The sequence below is a fragment of the Pelophylax lessonae genome (genome assembly GCF_965119305.1).
Source record: "Pelophylax lessonae genome assembly, chromosome: 3".
Lineage (NCBI taxonomy): Eukaryota > Metazoa > Chordata > Amphibia > Anura > Ranidae > Pelophylax > Pelophylax lessonae.
Genome location: NC_138770.1, coordinates 437,755,849 through 437,777,593, shown reverse-complemented (window position 1 = coordinate 437,777,593; position 21,745 = coordinate 437,755,849). Strand labels below are relative to the sequence as shown.

Genomic DNA, 21,745 nt, shown 5'->3' with positions numbered 1-21,745 from the left:
CTGTTTTTTTTTACATAAGCAGGCGGATCTTCTCTCAGTTTCCCAGACTATCGCGGCCCGCCTCCCGCTGTGTCTAATCACATGCACTCCAGTTATGTAGTACTACGTGACTGGACGCAGCCGAGTAATATTACGGTGGGGTAGTCGGCAAGTGGTTTATATAAGGACACTTACCTTTCCAGGGATCCTGTGATTTTGCCCCCCCCCCCGAGCCAATTCATCAATCGGCTTCAGGTGCAGGCGCTGGCATTGTAAATAAGGGATAACAGCAGTGAAACTTTCAGGCTTCACAGCCGGTTTCCAACTGCGCATGCGCGAGTCCCGCTGCACTTTCTGGATGGTCTTGCCATCTTCTGAGACCTCTGTGTGTCCCAGAAGGCAGCGGGGGGGGGGGGGAAGGAGGAGGGACCGGAAATGTTCTAGATTGCCGTTAGGCGATCTTGCCCAGAAGTGGGAGCGGGTACCTCTCAAAAACAGGTACCAGCTCCCTCCCCCCAAAAAAAAGTGCCAGATGTGGCAGTAGAGGGGGGGGGTGCAAACAAGCGGAGGTTCCCCTTTTGGGTGGAGCTCCACTTTAAATCTCATAAAAATAATAATGACTTCAATTTGCTATATTATACAGTATTTTATTACAAAAATTTAGGTATGTAATGATTGTAATGTAATGATTACGTAGAGTAAATTTTAGATGGCATGTGTTAAGTGTCTCAAAAAAAAAAAATCTGCACAATATAATCCACCAGAACTAGTTTAAGCGAGCGCTGAACTTAGATTAATTCCTGGAGTATTGCTTAACTTTTGATATAAAAATAGAGCTGTTGAAAAATTGAAGTGCTTTCCAACAAAAAAAAAAATTGGCAGTTCTGCATGCAGAGTTGTGAGAACTGAAGTACAGTATAGTACATGACTCACCCTGCTGAATGCCAGGCTGAGATTCCATCTAGCGAACACACTTTGGAAATCATGCTGAATGTTTATGACCGTATACTAAAAGTAATAAATGCATACTTGTGGTATAGTAGTGATTAGAAAAGTGTTTTTCCATAATTATGGTAGGAGCCCCACTTCTATCCCCTTGCAATCAGGAGTGGGGGGCACACATCAGAGTATTATTGTGCCAGACTTTTAATACTTATAAACGCAGTTATATTACATTGTTATATCTGAAAGGTTAACACACCCAATACCAGTTTCACTGCAAAACAACTAGGTGAGGTATGTTGCTTATTGGTACAAAATAATTGTTTCCTTACTCCAGTTTTACTTTAAAGTTGAAATACACATTTTTTTTAATATCTGGAGAAGCTAAATTTTACTTACCCAAGTCTGCCGCCCGGGTCCCTCAACAGAGCTGTTTCCAGGTGCAAGGGAGCAGAAATCCAATGCTACATACTGTATGTGCCTGCACCCAACAGTCATGTCCCCTTAAGACTCCTGTGTTGGATCATGAGAAAACCATGCAGCCTAACAGCCAATATAAGTGTCACCTGAAGTGACACTCAAAGAAGGACCCTAACTTCTGTACACAGAAGCTGCGAAAAGGCTTGCGACTGACTGTCCTAGGACCATGGATTTAAGTGAGTAAAAAGGGACACAGTTCATTTTTATGTCAGTGATTAGTTAGAGGTAGGTGTGTGAAGGGTATTTGCTTGGTGGTTGGCAGGCTGGAGTGGTCTTTATAAATTAGCTGTGCATGATAGAGCCCAAATGTTAGTAAACAAACCAAAAAGGGCACTGTCAGGTACCTTGGTTGAGGCCGAAGTGCTGAGAGGGCTTCCCTTGCAGCTCGGTGCGGATCACCCCTGGAGGTGAGACAGGAGATGACACGTCCCAAGGAGCACTGGATGCTGGTGAAATCCGGATGGATGGATGGTATGGTATGGACACCCAGGACCGCTTCCAGGAGATCTAAAGGTGCTCAGTGGAAAAAGACACAAGGTTAATGCCAGGCCGAGGGTCATACACAGTTAATCAGTCCGGAAGTAATGAGCCAAGTGGAAGGTAGCAAAGGGGCAAGACAAGAGAGAGTCTGTGAGATCCAAGCCAAGGTCGGTACACAGGAGATCCAGCAGGGGTGTCAGAGCAAAGAGTGGTCAGGCAAGCCAAGGTCGATCAAGGGAGAAGATGCAGACAGGTCAAAGAAGCAAGCCGGGTCAAAACAGGAACACAGGTAAACGGACAGGTCACGGGTACAGGAGCTGACGATAAACCAGCACTGAGCACACCGGAAGAGCGTCTTATATAGGGCCAGGGCTGGGGAGATGGGCGTGGTGACACACCTGCTCTGCATCCGGCGATCTATTGCTGCTGAATGGTGATTCCTTTCCTGACAGGCACTTAGTGCCGGTTCACACTACCGCGACCAGAAAGTCACCCCATAAGGGGCGACTTGTTAGCGCGACTTTAGCGCGACTTCAGCGCGACTTATATGATAGACGACTTTGTATTTGGTTATATGATAGACGACTTTGTATTTGGCCAATCAGAATATGATGTGTTGTGTCCTAATTTCCCTTTCCTGTTTTTTTTTTTATTTTTTCCTGTTTCCCATGTGTCCTGTGTTCTCTGTGTATGTGTCATCTCTGTGTGTGTGTCTGTCCACCAGTGCCACGTATCAGTGTCCACCAGTGCCACTGTCCACCAGTGCCACATATCAGTGTCCAGCAGTGTCACTGCCACTTATCAGTGTCCACCAGTGCCAGTGACTACCAGTGCCACTTATCAGTGTCCACCAGTGCCAGTGACTACCAGTGCCACCTATCAGTGTCCACCAGTGCCACTCCCACGTATCAGTGTCCACTAGTGCCACGGGCACGTAACAGTGTCCACCAGTGCCACGTATCAGTGTCCACTAGTGCCACGTATCAGTGTCCACCAGTGCCACTGTCCACCAGTGCCACCTATCAGTGTCCAGCAGTGCCACTGCCACTTATCAGTGTCCACCAGTGCCAGTGACTACCAGTGCCACTTATCAGTGTCCATCAGTGCCAGTGACTACCAGTGCCTCCTAACCACATCTCTGCGTCGTCTGGAGGACATTATAGCAGGAGAAGGTGAAATAAAACTGGAGCACGAGAAATCTAAGCAGGGCCAATATATACAGACAATGCAGAGATAACGGTGTATGGGGGAGGTGGACTGCATTATGGAATGCCTGGGTGATTTTCCTTCTTCCTGTAAAGTCTGATAACAAGTCGCTTGACATAAGATAAGGATCCGACTTGGAGGCGACTCCCATTGAAGTCTATTGGCACAAGTTGGATACAAGTCGCCTCAAAGTAGTACAGGACCCTTTTCTGAAGTCGGAGCGACTTCAGTAGTGCATATTAAGACGGCTCTCATTCATTTACATTGCATTTGTTATGACAAGCGCCTTGGGGCGACTTGAGGGCACACAAGTCGCCTGACAAGTCGTACTAGTGACTTAAACATACATCCTTTTATCCACCTAAAGGTACTGTGGTGCCTTCCATAGACATCATAGGGTTGACTTACTAAAGGCAAATAGACTGTGCACTTTGCAAAGTGCAGTTGCCCCAGAGCTTAGTAAATGAGCAAAAGCTCTGCTGACTTTCATCATCCAATCATGTGCAAGCCAAAAAGCTTTTTTTTTTCCTTTTTTTACTGAGCTCTGGAGCAACTACATTGGCTAAAGGAAACTACAGTATACTACCTCTTTTATTTCATGGTAGTGTTTAGGGCCAGATGTTCTCTCTGTTACTAGTTTAGTAAAATTAGCAAGTACGCCAAGGCAAATCAGTAGTTTATTTTTTATTGAAACACATACTGATCTATTAACATTAAAGAAATCTCTACTGACAGAAATACAGAGGCTGCCGATGCTGATCACCTTCTGAAAATGCTAGTTACCTGGGTGTCTCTGACTTCACTACTTGGGGACACTGACCTGAAATATGCATCCAGGCCCAAAAAGTCTGAATCAAGGCAGAACTCCTTAAGTCGGTCATAGACGGTTCGAATCTCAATCTCTTCAGCTCAAACCATGTATGGACAGGCTGAATGTACCCAAGTTGTATTTTACATGCGATTAGTTCAAGTGGCTGTCCTTTTTTTTCCCGGATGGGGGGGGGGGGGGGGAGAGAGAGACCACAAATGCTCAGCGGGAGGGATTCTCCTAATTATACTGTCTATGTTGATAGGGGATTCTGTGGTTGTGTGGTTGCAGGAAAGAAAATCTCTCCATCTATAGCCAGCCTAGTCTGCATAAATAGAAAGTACTAAACTCACTTGATCAGCATGACAGTCCAAGGAATATTATTTTCAGAAGGAGATGTCAGCAGTGGCATTTACATTGCTTCACTAAATGTACTGTAATAAGACTAGTTAGGTTTGATCTGTTTACCTATAATTGAAACAGTAATAACCATCTATTTGTGTTAATATTTTTCTATATTTCTATATGATTGCATGTATACTGAAAACATTTTTTTTAAATGGTATACTGATGATAGATATTGTAGCACCCTCCTAGGTAGGTGCTAGTGAGAGAGTACAGTTTTTGGCTCTGTCGGCTTACCGGAAGGGCTGCAGGCAAATCTATATTGCTCTTTGATTACCAGAGAGCAGAATCTGTTAGTGAGGTCTGCTCATTGTGCTCAGTATGCGATTCATTGTGTATAGAGAGTGTTTCACACTGGTTCAATAGGGAGGCATGTTGGACAGTGGGAGGAAACCTGACAAATGAATGCATAGGCTTTGATACAGTCCTGGTGATTGGCAATTGCAGGTCGCCTCAGTGCATTCTGAGATACTGTATAAAAGCCAGGAGCACATGTGCTGCAAGGTCTTTGGCTTGAGTCCCCGGAGGGAGGGGGGCAGAGTCCCCGGAGGGAGGGGGGCGGCTTCCTCCTCCTCTGTAGCAGTGGCATGTGGTTGCAGGAGGTCATCCTGAGGGTCAGTAGGGCTGACTGAGAGGAGCTGAACCCAGAGGTCCAGGTGAGCTGACTGAGGGGGAGACACTGGAGACCCAGGGTGGGACCACAGTATTGTAAGTACATGGACTCGTGTCAAGGGGCCTGACCTGAGGGGGGGCACCCCACGTATAGGATAGTCAGTGAACGGGTGTCAGCAGTGAAGAGAAAGAGGATGCTAATGAGAGTGCCCTGAAGATAATTGCTATCCCACCAAGTGGGGTTAGGAAGAGAGACTAAATTCCCAAATTCACCCATAGTGGCAGGGTGAAACAGCCTGGCTGTACCTGAAGATAGGAGTCCTCAACCACTTGTGCATAGTTAATTTGGAGTATCCCACTATTCCCTTCTCCTATCCCTATTTATAATAAACCCAAAACAACCAACGCCAGGACTGATTATTGGAGTGAGCCAAGGAAGGAGAATGTAAGGATTAGAAACCGTCATCTTTGCATGCTGGTAACCAAGGGGGAACCGAAAGTGTGAAATCTGGCTGTCCTTACGGGGGGCAGTGCTACAGTAGAATGAGAGGGAAAAAGCTGTCTAATATATTCTGTGGAATGCAAGTCATGACTTTAAAGTGCCCTGTGACACAGTGAGAGCATTCATATTCTTTTTATTTATTTATTTTTTGTCTAATGTACTTTAGAATTCCCCCTTAGGCTCATCTAGTTGCTCACAGCATGGGGGAGGGAAAAAAAAACAAGCAAAAAGTACAAAGTGTGCCAGTTTAGAAGTACGCCAGCAAGAATTCATATTGGGTTTGAATATGTCTGGAAATCTGTATTGTAAAGTATGTGGGGGAATGAGTTCTCTTTTGTAGCATGATGTATTCCTATGTACATTTTTTACTGGCAGAAAATCTCTATTGTGTCTGGTGTGTATAATGCCAGCACAAGCCAGAACAGAGTATATTAAATTAGTAGAATTATAAAGAGGAATATTGTATTTGTGTTCACTAAAATCATCTAAAGAGGCAATACAGGTTATTGCCAGTTCATGTTGACAGTTTTTAGTGGTGAACATTGCGGTACTGTATTGTGCTGATCTTGTTAAAGCAGTATTAAACCCAAAACTAAAAAAATGTAATATATTGCAGCTTACAAATAATTAAATGTGGTGGCTGCATTCATTTTCTTTATTTAGGGATCTTTCACACCAAAGCAGTTGGATGCATTTTGAACTGCACTCCCAACTGCATAGACAGCCTATAATCAAGGTAATCCTATGGGCATAGTTCACATCATTGCAGCGCAATTCAGCTCAGCGAAAAAAAAAAGTAGAGAATGCTGCATTTTTCTGCACTGCAAATGCAGGGAACACACTACAAACACGCTTCAAACGCACCACAATGCCCCCCTTTAAGCCAAGATAGCCAAGCCTAAAAAACGTATAGAAAATGCACTGCAAACACAGTGCCAAACGCAGCACAAAATGCATGTCAAGCGCACTTTTATGTGAAGTTTCTGGTGTGAATGAGGCTTTTTCCCTCTGTTTTCACCTGCTGATCTGGCCATTACCACACCTCCTGTATTAGAGTGCCCCCACTCTGGATGAATGAGCAGAGGGGGCACCTTTTGGACAGCAGAATTTTCAGTCCATGGGGAGGGTAGTGTTAGATGTACTAGAAGATTTAAAGCGGAGTTCCACCCAAAAGTGGAACTTACGCCCTTTTGTTTCCTCCCCCCCCCCTCCGGTGCCACATTTGGCACCTTTCAGGGGGGTAGGGGGGAACGGGTACCTGTTTTTGACAGGTACCCTTCCCCACTTCCGGGATACGGCGCCGTCCCTCGGAAGCTCGACCCCCTCCTCCGACGCCGAGCAAGTAGGAATGCGCAGCGCGCTTCGGGCATGCGCAGTAGGGACCCGCTCGTGAAGCCCTTACCAGCAATGGCGGCGGCAGCACCCGACAACCGGTGCCAACATCACTGGACTCCAGGACAGGTAAGTGTCCTAATATTAAAAGTCAGCAGCTACAGTATGTGTAGCTGCTGACTTTTAATTTTAATTTTTGGAGGGGGAGGCGGAACTCCGCTTTAAATGCACTAACAAATTGAAGCCAAACACCAGATAACACTTAATTAGTCACAGCAAATGTTTTTTTTCCTTTTGGGATAAAGCTTTTACATAAAAGCTGATCATTGTAAGCACACCTGCCTGCGTTTAATATTTTTTCTCCTCCCTGTAACAGTAAGAAAGCTTGTTCTTTTGAAAAGCAGCAGGCTTACTGGCCAGTTCAAAATGGATCAGTTAAAAATAGAAGAAAGCCTAAAAAAATAAACAAATGCAGCCATCCTCTGTACTCACGATACTGCTTTCCAGGTTTTCCAGTGCCTCAACTCCTTCAGTCATCTCTCCTGCACCTCTGGGTTCAGCTCCACACTTCTGGCTCACCAGGCCGACTGCCTGTGACCATACTCCAACCACTGCAAAAGAGGAGGCAGCCGCCACCCTCCTTACGGGACTCTGCTCACCAGCCAAAGACCTTGAGCACATGTACCCCTGGCTTTTTATACTACACCCCACAATGCACCGAGGACAGCAGTCTGTGCCAATCCCTGGGACTGTATAAAAGCCTGTGTACTCATTGGCCAGGTTTCCTCCACTATCAAATGTGTCTCCCCATTGGATCAGTGGGGACACTCCCACAGACCACATGAATCACACACTGAGTACATTGAACAGACCTAACTCACAGATCTTGCTCCCTGTTAACCACTTGCCAACTGCCTAACGCCGATCTACGTCGGCAGTCAGCCCCTCACAGGCAAAGTGACGTAGGGCTACGTCACTAGCTTGTGAGGGTCTAGGGAGCGAGCACGCGCCCCCGGAGGCGCGCTCCCGCTCCCGCGTGGTCACGGACCCCCCCGCGCGTGTGACCAGCGGACCCGATGTCCGCCGGTCGATCGGCGGGGGAGAGGGAGAATGTCAGGCAGCTTGTGTAAACAAGCCACCTGTCATTCTCCTCGCTGTAAAGACACTGATCAAACGGATCTAGTATGTAGATCCGTTGATCAGTGTCCTTACAGCTCAAGCCACAGCCAATCACAGTAGAAAGCACGCCCCTAGGGATACACACAGCCCCTCCCTCCCAAATAAAGTTAACCCCTTCACAACCAGTGTATTTTTACAGTAACAGTGCATATGTATAGCACTGATTACTGTAGAAATGTCACTGGTAACCCCAAAAGTGTCACAAATGTCAGTCAAGGGTCCGATCTGTCCGCCGCAATGTCGCAGTACCGCAAAAAAAATCGCAGATCGCCGCCATTACGCGTTAAAAAAAGAAACAACAAAAATGACAAAAATCTTTCCCTTTGTTAGTAAACGCGATAACTTTTGCGCAAACCAATCAAAATACGCTTTTTGCGATTTTTTTTACCAAACATATGTAGCATAAAACAAATTGGCCGAAAATTTTAAAAAATTTTGATTTTTACTTTTTTTTGGGGGGGAATTTCATATAAAAAAATGTGAAAAATATTGTTATTTTTGCAAAATTGACGCTCTTTTTTTGTTTATAGCGCGTGATCAAAAAATCGCACAGGTGATCAAATACCACCAAAAGAAAGCTCTATTTGTGGGAAAAAAAGGACGTCAAATTCGTTTAGGTACAGCATCACACGACCGCACAATTGTCCGTTAAAGTCACACAGTGTGGAATCGCAAAATACCCCCTGGTCAGGAAGGGGGTAAAATCTTCCGGGGCTTAAGTGGTTAAGCAGAGAGAATATAGAATTTACCTGCTGCTCCTCTGATAGGCAGACAGAGCCAAAAACTATACTCACTCTCTAGCACCTACCTAGGAGGGTGCTACACAAACATTTCAATTTTCATACGATTTTCATTTAATCAGTACAGTTTTTGCCTGAAAATACAATACAAATACAATACAACACATTACATCACTTCCGAATTTTTATTCTGTCGTATGAGAATTTTCCTAACTTAATAGTAAACTCTTCATTTTGGATATGGAGATTAGCATGGAAAAAAAAAAAAACAGATCAATCAATTGTTAAAATTAAAAATTGTATTTTTTACTGAAGATGCTCTTTAGATAGCAGTCAATCAGTGTCGTCTCACAGCACAAGATTAATACTGACCGGTTCCTGCCCCTCCAATGCACTCACAGATTAGCAAAAAAAAGTGGCACTTTTCTGATTTAAAAAAAAATCAACTTAAGTATGTATTTTTAACTAATAAAATGACCTTCTATTGCTCTAAGCCTGCTGCAAATCTCCAAATTCCTTTTTTTTTTTTTTTTCCTGCTGTGATCAGATTTCCTCTTAGTGGGTGGCTGTGGTTGTTCTTCATGATCCCACTGTATGTAGGAATGTAGCCATCCACTCTTGCTTGCTCTTGGACTATAAACATTGGGATCTGTAGTGGGCCTAGAACAGTGTACATAACCGCAACTAATGTGCACTGCTAGTTCCAAAAAATGGAAGTGAGAGGGAAACCATGTTTATACCGTATGTTTGCTCACAGAGAAAAACATGACTGTATACACCAGTGGCCTCCAAACTGCGGCGGGGGGGCCGAATATGGCCCTTTGTTTGCTTTTCCTTGAGACACTTTTCCTCCCACTCAGGGCCATGCAGAGACCTTTGGAGGGGCAGATGCTCAAAGTATAAAAGGGGCACATGAAACAGGGCTTTAAATAGGGCTGTGCTCAAAATATCAATGCAGAATTGTATTGTGACGCATTCCTTCCTGATATGTGCATCGATACGGATGATTCTGTATTGATAGGGCAGAAAAATACTGTGATGCAGCTTTGAAAAAGTAACAGAACCTGCCTGAACAGATCCCAACCTGGTGAGGTGGCACTCTGTGCCCGCCACCAATTTAACACAACTAGAGGATGATCAAATGAAATGCAATCAGTATACAGAGGTTTACTTCTTCTGAGATATATTAAAGGAACACGCTAACCACCATGACCACCTTAGTGATTTGAAGTATTCATGGTGGTAGGAGTCAGAAACACTACACATGCTGGGATATTTACAATTATGTGCTAGGGGCTAATTGCACCCCCAGCACATGTGACTTACTGCTGGTGGGTGCTGCTGGCTGGGGCTGCTGGCTGGTCCTGCTGGCGGGTACTGCTGTTGGTTACTGCTGGTGGTTACTGCTGGTTGGTACTGCTGGCTGGTACTGCACTGGCTGGTACTGCTGGGGGTTACTGCTGGCTAGTACTGCTGGTGATAATACTGGCGGAAAATGTAAGGAGCGGCGCTGGAGGCCTTCCCTCCTCTCATAGGCCGAGTGCATTTGATATCACTCCGCCTGTGACAGGAGGACGGAGCCGAGCCTGAACTATACAGGAAGTATCGGCTCCGTTCTGACAGCTGAGCTGACAGTCCGGAACCAGGATATCTGCAGCGCAGCCCGCATGCGGGAGACTCCCAGACCAGTACTAAGGGCAGGGCTTTAAATTAGTTACAAAAAAAGAGAGCAAATTTTGTAAAAGGGCACTTTGAGTATCAAGGGGCAAAGATGCAGGTGCTCATGCACCCTTCGCCCCCCACACGTGCCTGCTCCCAATGATCTGAGACACTATTCTGCCAATTGACATCCACATAGGGGCACCATTTCTCCCACTGACACGAACAATGAGGCACTATTCCTCCCAATGATACCAACAATAGGGTACTAATCTTCCCCCGAATACCAAATATGTTAATGTTTACTCCCACTGATGCCAGGAAAATTTCTGCTCCCGATGGCCACAGTCCGGCCCCCCTGAAGTATGAAGGACAATAAACTGGCCCTTTGTATAAAAAAATTGGAGACCCCTGGTATACACTTTTCATATATTAAAAATGGATCATTAATGCAAAGTTAACAGTGGATTTCTGTTTGGAATACCTGTTGATTTTGCTCCACACTGGTACTTTTATGATAAAGTGACTCATGTAATTGCCAGAGTTATTCAGATCCATGTTGTAAATACTGGCAGAAGTAAAAGACAAGCATATGTACTTAGGCTGTATATTAGTCTCCAACGGAGACTAGCGAGTAATGTTTTCCTTTCAGTTGTTTTACAGTTTGGCTCTGAGAAGAGGTTGAGGCTTTTCAGTAGAACAGAAACAGATTTGTCTTTATTGGCAATCAGCTATAATGGTTTTTGTTGTAATCTTTGTGTAGCAACATAGGGAATAAGTAACATAATTGCAGCAGTTATTTTGCAGCATGTTTTGAACCTTTGGTATTTAACTCCAGATGTTGTGTATTACTTTATAAAGTTCCCCTGTAGGGCTTTTATTGTGCATTTTACCTAGCAGTAAGTATGTTGTTGACATTTTCCTTCTTTATTATTGTGTCTAGAGTGTGTTGCTCTTATTGCAAGTCATAAGGTGTTCCTTTAAATAAAGAAAAATACTAAATATGTTTCCTTACTTCTAGGTACTCTCAACCACTTCATGAAGAGATTGCACTACACAGGCACCTGAAACACAAAAACATTGTCCAATATTTGGGCTCATTCAGTGAAAGCGGCTTTATTAAGATATTTATGGAACAGGTGCCAGGAGGTAAGTGTTTGATTTAAAGTACACGTGAACCTTTACCTTGTAAAACAATCCATTACATTTAGAATGGAAAAATAATACATCTGTGTATATAATTAAATACCCTACACCATGCCAACCAATCACAGCACAAGTTCGGCAGCTAATTTCAGCCAAAACACAGAAGTCTTTGTACTGTGAACAGCAATCTGGCTGTTTCTTATCCCTGCAAAACAGGGAGAAAAACTGTGAGATAGAAAAGTAAAATCAGCACTTATTACACACATTGTTAGGTATACAGTTAACCCCTTGATTGCCCCTAGATGTTAACCTCTGCCCTGCCATTGTTATTAGTATAGTGTCAGTGTACAGTATTATCACTGATCACTGTATTAATGTCACTAGCGATGTCCGTGTTAGTAAGATAGTGTCTTTTAGCTCTAGATTGCCCGCCACCTTATCACAGTCGCACTATATGTTGCTGATCAACGCCATTACAGTGTAGTATCTATAGCTACAGAAATTCCAGTATATATACCTTAGTTTGTAGACACTATTCCTTTCGCACAAACCAATTAATATACAATTACTGCGTTTGTTTTTTTTTTTACTAAAGACATAGCAGAATACATTTTGGCCTGAATTTATAAAAAAATATATTTTTTTTATTGGATTTGTTTTATAACAGAAAGTAGAAAATATTGGGGGGGGGGGGGTTGGTCTTTTTTATTCTATATAATAAAAAGCAAAGCAAAACTCAGTGGTGATCAACTACCGCCAAAAGAATGTTCTATGAAAAACATTATAAAAATTTCAACTACATACAGTGTTACATGACCGCGCAATTGCCTGTTAAAATAGCGCAGTACTGAATAGCAAAAAATGCCCTGGTCATGAAGGGAGTAAAACCTTCTGGAGCTCAAGTGGTTAAAGTAGTTGTAAAATTAGATTTTTTTACATTTTTTTATTGGATAGGTTTTATATTGGTTTTTTTTTTTTTTTTTTCAAAATTGATGCTCTTTTTTTGTTCATAGCACAAAAAAAAAAACTGCAGAGGTGATCAAATACCACTAAAAGAAAGCTCAATTTAAAACAATGTAGTGCAGTATCGCAAAAAATGGCCTGGTCTGGAAGGGGGTAAAACCTTCCGGAGCTGAAGTGGTTAAACCCCGTACACACAGGCCGAATGTCGGCTGTTTGGCCGGTTTCTGTCGGACGTGTATGCTAGAAAACCAGCAGCTGGCCGGCTCCTGATAAGCACTCTCAGCCAATGGCTGAGAGTGCTGATTGGAGTGTACTGGCGGAAGGGGCCATCCCCCTGTCAGAACACAACAGCTCAGCATGGGAGACCGCTGTACTACCGTCAGATCATTAGTACAGCGGCTCAAAGCAGAGCTGACATTTTTTTTTCAACTGCTGAGTTGAACAGAAAAAAACTCACATTGTGTACTAAGCTTTAGAGTAAGGTACTATTAAAAAGCAATTATACTTACCCAATTCCTCACACCCCTGGCAGATGGTGCTCGGTCCAGAGCTACCGGCCCCCCCCCACCCCCCATGTCCCCACTTACGATGTCAGGACTGTTAGTCCTGCATTTTACATGGTGACTTCATAGTGCAACTGACAGATGGCGTGCCGAAGACAAGCAGCTTGGGGAGGACCAGTTGCACAGAGGATAAACCTTGCGGAAGTGAGGGGCAAGGTAACTAAAACTGTTTGTAATAATACCCTACAAAACAAATTGACAATTTAAAGCGGAACCTCACCCAAAAGGAGAAGCTCCACGCTAAAAACCTACCCCCCGGCCACATTTGACATGCTTGTTTTGACAGGTACCCATTCCTACTTCCACTTGGATTGTGTTCTCCTCTCCCTCTCCTTCCCCGTAGTCTTCTGAGACATGCCACACAGGTCCCACAAGACTGCAGAACCATTCACCAAGTGCAGCGTGGCTTGTGCATGCGCAGTGGGCAGCAGGCTGTGATGCCGCAAACAGCACAGCAGGCTGCCCACAGTTAAAATACCAGCGCTAGGAACTCAAAGGCTAGTAAAGAACTAGTCTGGGTGAGGACGGCCCTGGATCCCTGGACAGGTAAGTGTCTTTTTTATTAAAAGTCAGCAGCTACAGGATTTGTAGCTGCTGACTTTTAATTTATTTTTATTTTTTTTACCCTAGAGTGAACAACCTCCTAAGCCCTGGTTTAAACTGATGCGATTTTGTATGTGTTCCACAACACATGAAAATCACATGACAAGTGAATAAACATGACTTTCCATGATGGTCATTCACATATATGCAGTCCAAATGCAATACTTTTTAAAAAAGGGTCCTGTGCCTGTTTGGTGCGATGCGATACAATTTTCATCTTCATAGAGTCTAATGGAAACTGAACAGAAAATGCATAGGTGTTCAAAAGACTAAGCAATTCCAGTGCAATCTCTAGCAGGCTATAGTGTCTTTCTGAGCTGATTTCCAAAGAGAAAGAAAGATAGAAAGAATCACAGCTGTATCCAAATCACATAGAAATTGCACCTGAACCCACATGAAGTTGCACTGGACATTATCCTTGAAATCACACTAAAAACCTCAGTCAAATCGCAGTGTATAAGTGAGAACTTAGGCTAAAGCCTAAGTCTCATATCGAAAATGAAGAGCTGTGTACTAAGGATGGACACCTTAACAAACACAACATACAGGGATATACAACGTACTATTGACATAAACACAAGCACACTCACACACCACAGGTTAAACTGGATGGACTGGTGTTCTTTTTCAACTTTATCGACTATATAACTATGTAATTATCGTACAATCTATTCGAAAGCTGTATTTTTCATCCGATTTTCTGATTGTGTGTACAAGGCTTAACTCCTGCAGTGTCCAGCTGCAAGAGTAGTTTTAAACTTTTCAGAGAGAGACTTGCCCTTTTGTGGCAACTTGTGGAGACCTGCCCTTTTGTGACACCAGGAAGATTTTGCAAAGCTTTGATCTGTTAGATGAGAGTCCTTATAGTGTGACAGTCTACTTAATTGGATATAAACAGAATTGATTAGTTTGGTAAGCTAGTGAATAAAGTCTACCTAAAGACATTAGATAATGGTCAACATAGTGGTGGTCAACAGAAACAAGAAATTTTGGTCTATACAGCTGTAAATTTTTGCTCATTTTCCATCGGGCAAATTATCTTTTTACATGTCGATTTTTCTATGTTTAGGTATAACAATGAACTTACACAATACCTGAAAACATAATTTCACTACCCCAATCTGTCCAGCTATCTCCTACTCTGTCCACTTTTAAGCGATCCCTAGAGACCCATCTCTTCAGGGAAGCCTATCCTGCCTTCAGCTAACAACTGTATCGTTTATTTCTCCCATCAGTTCATGCCTCACAGTTATAAACTTTTGTTCCACCAGCCCCTCTCTGTTAGACGGTAAGCTCACAGGAGCAGGGCCCTCCTAAAGCCTAGTGCATACCACTAGCTTTTTTTCATTCAACCCCGCGGGTTTAACAAAAAAATAATCACAACTCCGGTCAGAGCTGCTGTACTAACAAACCGAAGTTAGTACGGTGATCTCCCCTGCTGTGCTTTTGTGTCCCCGCCAGAATACTTCAATCAGTGCTCTCAGCCATTGGCTGAGAATGCCGATCGGGAGTCGGTCGGCTGCTTTTTCTTTTTCCCCACGGACTGGCTACCATACCCACAGGCCGAATGTCGGACACTTCAATAAAAACCAACATTCGGCACGTGTGTACTAGGCTTAACCCTCTTGCATTAAATTGTATCGTCACTGTATTGTCTTCCTTTATATTGTAATGCTCTGCACAAATTGTTGCCAATATATAAATCCTGTATATAATAATTTCCTATTATCTGGTGCCATTTAGTGTAGATTTTTCTTTTTCCAGGACAAATCAATAACGCTAATGATAAGATCTTACATACTTTCATTCTAAAAAGTTTGGCCATTTTACACGTTCTATTTACAGCAAAGTTTTGTGTTTGCTTTTCTCCCAGTCCTCCTTATATATTTATATATATATATATATATCTCCAGACACACAAACAGGGGCCTGTCTAATAATAACAGCTGCAATTCAGTAACCACAAACCACTGCATGACTACCTGCCTGTGTCTCATCTTACACTCTGGTACTGTATGTGTTCTGCTCTTCAACCAAAACATTTTCTCTCACTCATTATGGTGATTGCTACCACACACTTCAGCCCTCATCACTTTTAGACTAGTGAAAATGACCGCTTTTAGCATTTCTCATTTCTCTAGCCTCTCCAACTTTCCACTGACTGGGGCAGGGAAGCCAAAGAACTTACTAAATGAAGAAACTGTGACTGGGCAAATGCACAAAAAAGAAATCACCTTTATCAATGTAAACTTTGCTCCTGACTATAGAGGTGTAGTTAGTTGAAAGCAGCTTCTGCATTTACTTGAATCTATAGACATCTTTTTGTCTATACTGTAGATGACACTGAAAACAAATTAACATTTTGAAAGTCTATACTGCCAAAGTAAAAGCTAGTTGTTATATATAACTTTGTTAAATTGAAGGAATTATAACGCTTTATTATATAATTTTTTTTTTTTTTATTAAAATAATAAACATGTTATACTAACCTGCTCTGTGCAATGGTTTTGCACTGTACAGCCCCGATCCTCTTTTTCACGGGTACCCCGCCAGCGCTTCTGACTCCTCCCCATGCCAAGTACACCCATGGGAAACCTATTAAGGCACACGCTCAGCCCCGTCCCTCACTCACATGTTTTGACTGACAGTAGCAAGAGCCAATGGCCTCCACTGCTCTCAGCCAAGCAGGTAAGACAGGGAAGAGGGGAGAAGAGCTGCTGCAAACGTGCATAGCGATGGACAAAGATGGGGCTCAGGTAAGCAGTTTGGAGGTACAGGGGGGAGCTACTATTAAAAGGTTTTATCAAAAGGCAGAAAAAAAAATGTACTTTCTTCATCAATTTAGGCCAATATGTATTCTACTACATGTTTTTGGTAAAGAAAAATCCCAATAAGCTTGTATTGATTGGTTTATATCATCCACAAAATATGGGATAGATTTAGGGAGCTTTTTATGTTTTTTTTTTAATTATGTTATTTTTTTAATATTTTTTACTAGTAATGGGGGCGATCAGCAATTTTTAGTGGGACTGCGGTGGAAAAATCTGACACCAAGTGACACTTTTTGGGGACCAATGACACCAATACAGTGATCAGTGCTAACAAAAATGCACTGTCACTGTACAAATTACACTGGCAGGGAAGGGGTTAACATCAGAGGCAATCAAAAGGTTCACTGTGTTCTCTGGGAGTGCTTTCTAACTGTGTGGGGGATGGCTTAACTGAAGAAAGACTTTGTGTTCCTGCTTAGCAGGAACACAAGGTCTCTGTCTTTCTTACTAGCAGAATGGCGATCTGCCTTGTTTACATAGGCAGACCGCCATTCTGCCTCTCTCCGAATGATCCCGGGGTGTCCAATCACAGAGGGAACTGGGCTCCCCAGAGCCCTTGAAAGAAATGACGTATAGGTAAGTGATTTTGCCCTTAAGGGCCACCCTGCCACAGTAAATGTACGTGGGGCGGTCCTTAAGCGGTTAAACAAATTTTTAACCCTTGCAATGTGGAACGGTGTCCTACTGCGAAGGTAGTTTTGAAATTTCCCTGAAGGTAAACTTAAAGTGTTTGCTGTGCTTTATACCCCATGTCTTTTTATCTAGATTTAAAATTTACAGTGAAGCTGAATAGCTGATGCTACTTAACCACTTGCCGACCGCCGCACGACTATCTACGTCGGCGGTCAGCCCCGCACAGGCAAAGTGACGTAGGGCTACGTCGCTTGCTTGTGAGGGTCTAGGGAGCGAGCGCGCGCCCCCGGAGGCGCGCTCCCGCTCCCGCGTGGTCACGGACCCCCCCGCGCGTGTGACCGGCGGACCCGATAGAAGGATCACAGGAGCTCTGTGATTATTCCAGAGAGAAGAACGGTCAGCTGTGTTCTTCTCTCTCAGCGGGGAACGATCGCGGGTGCCAGGCGGCAGACGGAGCCGCCTGCCATGTGCATCAGAGTCCCCGCTGACGGGTGGGTACGGGAGGTTCTCGCAGGAGGGCCGCCCTGCTGCAGTGTAACTGCTGCGGGCGGGTGGGAAGCGGTTAAAAATAAACGCTCCTTCTTAGAGATTTAGCCTGAATAATAAGAGATTTTTGTCCCTAGAACGGAGCATAGAGATGCATAGGAGGTTACTTCTTAGTTAAACAAATGAGGCACATTTGTGCAGTAAATACACATGAAACTACACATACACTGCTAGACGAAATCTATGCCACTATAGGCAATGGCACTGTTTGAATCTTTTCATTTTCATCCAGTGTGTATTTAAAAGGTCATGCAAACTGAATTTTTGCTGCAAAGTTTAACAATACGTCTGCTCTAAAGATAAATTAAACTACATGAAAAAAGCACAAAAGATTGCTATGCATGTGGTTTGTTTGCATTCTAATGCAAAATTAATCAAAAAATTGTATGCATTCTGGAACACTAAAATGTGAACCAAACCTAAGGGGAAAAATTCACTATGCTCATCACCATTTGTAGTTATCCGCAGTTTACAGACACAGAGCTGTGTGAAAACCTTCTGAGAGCTGACTTTGGGCAATTTCCTGCTCAAAGGCCAAAAGTCTAAAAAGAAAGCAAATTTTTTGCTGACTTTTATTTTCCAGTAGCATCTTAAATACTATAAGCTAGGCCTCGTACACATAAACTTCAAAATAAGCACTTACCATGTACATAATCTCTTCAGGTTTAGGAGAAAACAGCCTTCACTAGCATAGTCGGCAGACGTGAAGCTCTGCTGAATTCCATTATCCAATCATATGCATGTGTGTTTTTTTTTCTTGCATGTGATATCCATTGCAAAGTGAAACTTCACTACATTCACCATGCTCCAGGGAAAATTCCCTTGTAAAGTGCAACTTCCCTTGCAAAATGAACACTGTGGGGGAGATGTACTAAAACTGGAGTGCAAAATCTGGTGCAGCTGTGCATGGTAGCCAATCCACTTCTAAGTTCAGCTTGTTCAGTTAAGCTTTGACAATAAAACCTGGAAGCTGATTGGTTTCTATGCAAAGCTGCACCAGATTTTGCATTGTCCAGTTTTAGTAAATCTCCCCGTATTTGCCTTTAGTAAATTACCCCACATGTATTCATGTTACAAATAGGATAAGCATAATGCTGTATCAGTTTTGCTTGCTGCTTCTCAGTTCAGTTAACCACTTAAGCCCCGGAGGATTTGGCTGCTAAACGACCAGAGGGTATTTTGCGATTCGGCACTGCGTGACTTTAACGGACAATTGCGCGGTCGTGCGACGCTGTACCTAAACGAATTTGGCGTCCTTTTTTTCCCACAAACAGAGCTTTCTTTTGGCGGTATTTGATCACCTGTGCGATTTTTTGATCACGCGCTATAAACAAAAAAAGAGCGTAAATTTTGCAAAAATAGCAATATTTTTCCCTTTTTTTTATATGAAATTCCCCCAAAAAAAAATGTAAAAATCAAAATTTTTTAATATTTTCGGCCAATTTGTTTTATGCTACCTATGTTTGGTAAAAAAAATCGCAAAAAGCGTATTTCGATTGGTTTGCGCAAAAGTTATTGCGTTTACTAACAAAGGGAAAGATTTTTGTCATTTTTGTTGTTTTTTTTTTTAACGCGTAATGGCGGCGATCTGCGTTTTTTTTTGCGGTACTGCGACATTGCGGCGGAAAGATCGGACCCTTGACTGACATTTTTGACACTTTTGGGGTTACCAGTGACATTTCTACAGTAATCAGTGCTATATATATGCACTGTTACTGTAAAAATACACTGGTAGTGAAGGGGTTAACTTTATTTGAGAGGGAGGGGCTGTGTGTGTCCCTAGGGGCGTGATTCTAACTGTGATTGGCTGTGGCTTCAACTGTATGCAGAGTGATCAATGGATCTACATAGTAGATCCATGTGATCAGCTCTCATACAGAGAGGAGAATGACAGGCAGCTTGTTTACACAAGCTGCCTGACTTTCTCCCTCTCCCCCGCCGATCGCAGAGTGGCCGGCGGCGATCGGGTCCGCCGGTCACACGCGCGGGGGGGTCCGTGACCACGCGGGAGCGGGAGCGCGCCTCCGGCGGCGCGCTCGCTCCCTAAACCCTCACAGGCGAGCGACGTAGACCTACGTCACTTTGCCTGTGAGGGGCTGACCGCCGCCGTAGATAGTCGTGCGGCGGTCGGCAAGTGGTTAACATATCTGTTATGCATTGATACATTCTTGAAGATGAGTTGCTCTCACATGTCTCATCTGGGAAAAGAGGGTATTGCAGATGTAATAAAAGATTACAGTAAACCTAAAGGCTCCCGTATGACAGTCAACGCTAGGCAAGTCCCAAATTTTTACTATGGGATGCACAAGTTTTATAAAGTAAACAAAAAATGATATGCAGGCAGTCCCCGAGTTACATACATCCAACTTACACATGACTCATTCTTACAAACAGAGGGAGACAAAGGAAGTGAGAGGAATCTACCCCTAGGAAGGGGAATTCACTCCAGTAAGAGTTATCAAGGGAAAAAGGTGTCTCCACCAATCCTTGTTTCCACAAAAGCCCAAATTTTCAAATTCCAATTGTCACAGGTACAGAAAGTAGGTGAAATCTTCTGAACAAAGGCACAAACAGCAAAACAAACCTTACAGTGGTGTAACCCTACCTTATGCTATCTGAAAAACGTAAAAATGATTTTTTTGACTGGAGTTACCCTTAAATATTGTATCTGTCCCAACCGGCATACAAATTCAACTTAACCACTTAAGCCCCGGAAGATTTTACCCCCATTCCGACCAGGGGGTATTTTGCGATTCGGCACTGCGTGAATTTAACGCACAATTGCGCGGTCGTGCGACGCTGTACCTAAACGAATTTGACGTCCTTTTTTTCCCACAAACAGAGCTTTCTTTTGGTGGTATTTGATCACCTGTGCGATTTTTTGATCACGCGCTATAAACAAAAAAAGAGCGTCAATTTTGCAAAAATAGCAATATTTTTCACATTTTTTTATATGAAATTCCCCCAAAAAAAAATGTAAAAATCAAAATTTTTAAAAATTTTCGGCCAATTTATTTTATGCTACCTATGTTTGGTAAAAAAAATCGCAAAAAGCGTATTTTGATTGGTTTGCGCAAAAGTTATCGCGTTTACTAACAAAGGGAAAGATTTTTGTCATTTTTGTTGTTTTTTTTTTTAACGCGTAATGGCGGCGATCTGCGATTTTTTTTGCGGTACTGCGACATTGCGGCGGACAGATCGGACCCTTGACTGACATTTTTGACACTTTTGGGGTTACCAGTGACATTTCTACAGTAATCAGTGCTATATATATGCACTGTTACTGTAAAAATACACTGGTAGTGAAGGGGTTAACTTTATTTGGAAGGGAGGGGCTGTGTGTGTCCCTAGGGGCGTGGTTTCTACTGTGATTGGCTGTGGCTCTAGCTGTAAAGACACTGATCAACGGATCTACATACCAGATCCGTTTTATCAGTGTCTTTGCAGCGAAGAGAATGACAGGCAGTTTGTTTACACAAGCTGCCTGACATTCTCCCTCTCCCCCGACGATCGCCGAGTGACCGGCGGACATCGGGTCCGCTGGTCACACGCGCGGGGGGGTCCGTGACCACGCGGGAGCGGGAGCGCGCCCCGGGGGGCGCGCGCTCGCTCCCTAGACCCTCACAAGCAAGCAACGTAGCCCTACGTTAGTTTGCCTGTGAGGGGCTGACCGCCGACGTAGATAGTCGTGCGGCGGTCGGCAAGTGGTTAAGAACAAACCTATAGAACCTATCTTGTTTAACTCGGGGACTGCCTGTACTGTATTTATGGTATTCACTATGGCTTTCCAGTAACAAAATAACATGGTACATTTCCAGCTGGTACATCAAGACATCTTGGGTTGTTAGAATTATCCTGATGATGCCATTGAAAAGGTTTTACGGGAGTGCAGTACACTCTGTGAACTATAAACAGTTGTGTCAACCTCTGGGTAGGTGACAGAGAAACTAGAACTACTTGTTCTTCCAGTACTCTTTGCAAAACTTCTTCTGTTATTTCTCCAAACTCTGCTTCCCATTCCCTCCTACAACAATTTTGTCAATTATGCTCTCCTAAAGGGAGGCATACAAATACAATATAAGTCACATCTTGACATCTGCACTTTATCAGGAACTGGATGAATTTCAATCCATGTA

General features: G+C 43.5%; 1 protein-coding gene across 2 annotated transcripts in view; it reads left to right on the top strand.

Moving 5' to 3' along the window:
• MAP3K5 (mitogen-activated protein kinase kinase kinase 5) overlaps window positions 1-21,745 on the top strand; it is a 286,689-nt gene that overhangs the window by 201,652 nt on the left and 63,292 nt on the right. For both annotated transcript variants that reach the window (XM_082249712.1, XM_082249711.1), the window contains one exon: window positions 11,346-11,473. In XM_082249712.1, coding sequence (XP_082105838.1) covers window positions 11,346-11,473 — 128 coding nt within the window. The remainder of the gene's footprint in view (window positions 1-11,345; window positions 11,474-21,745) is intronic.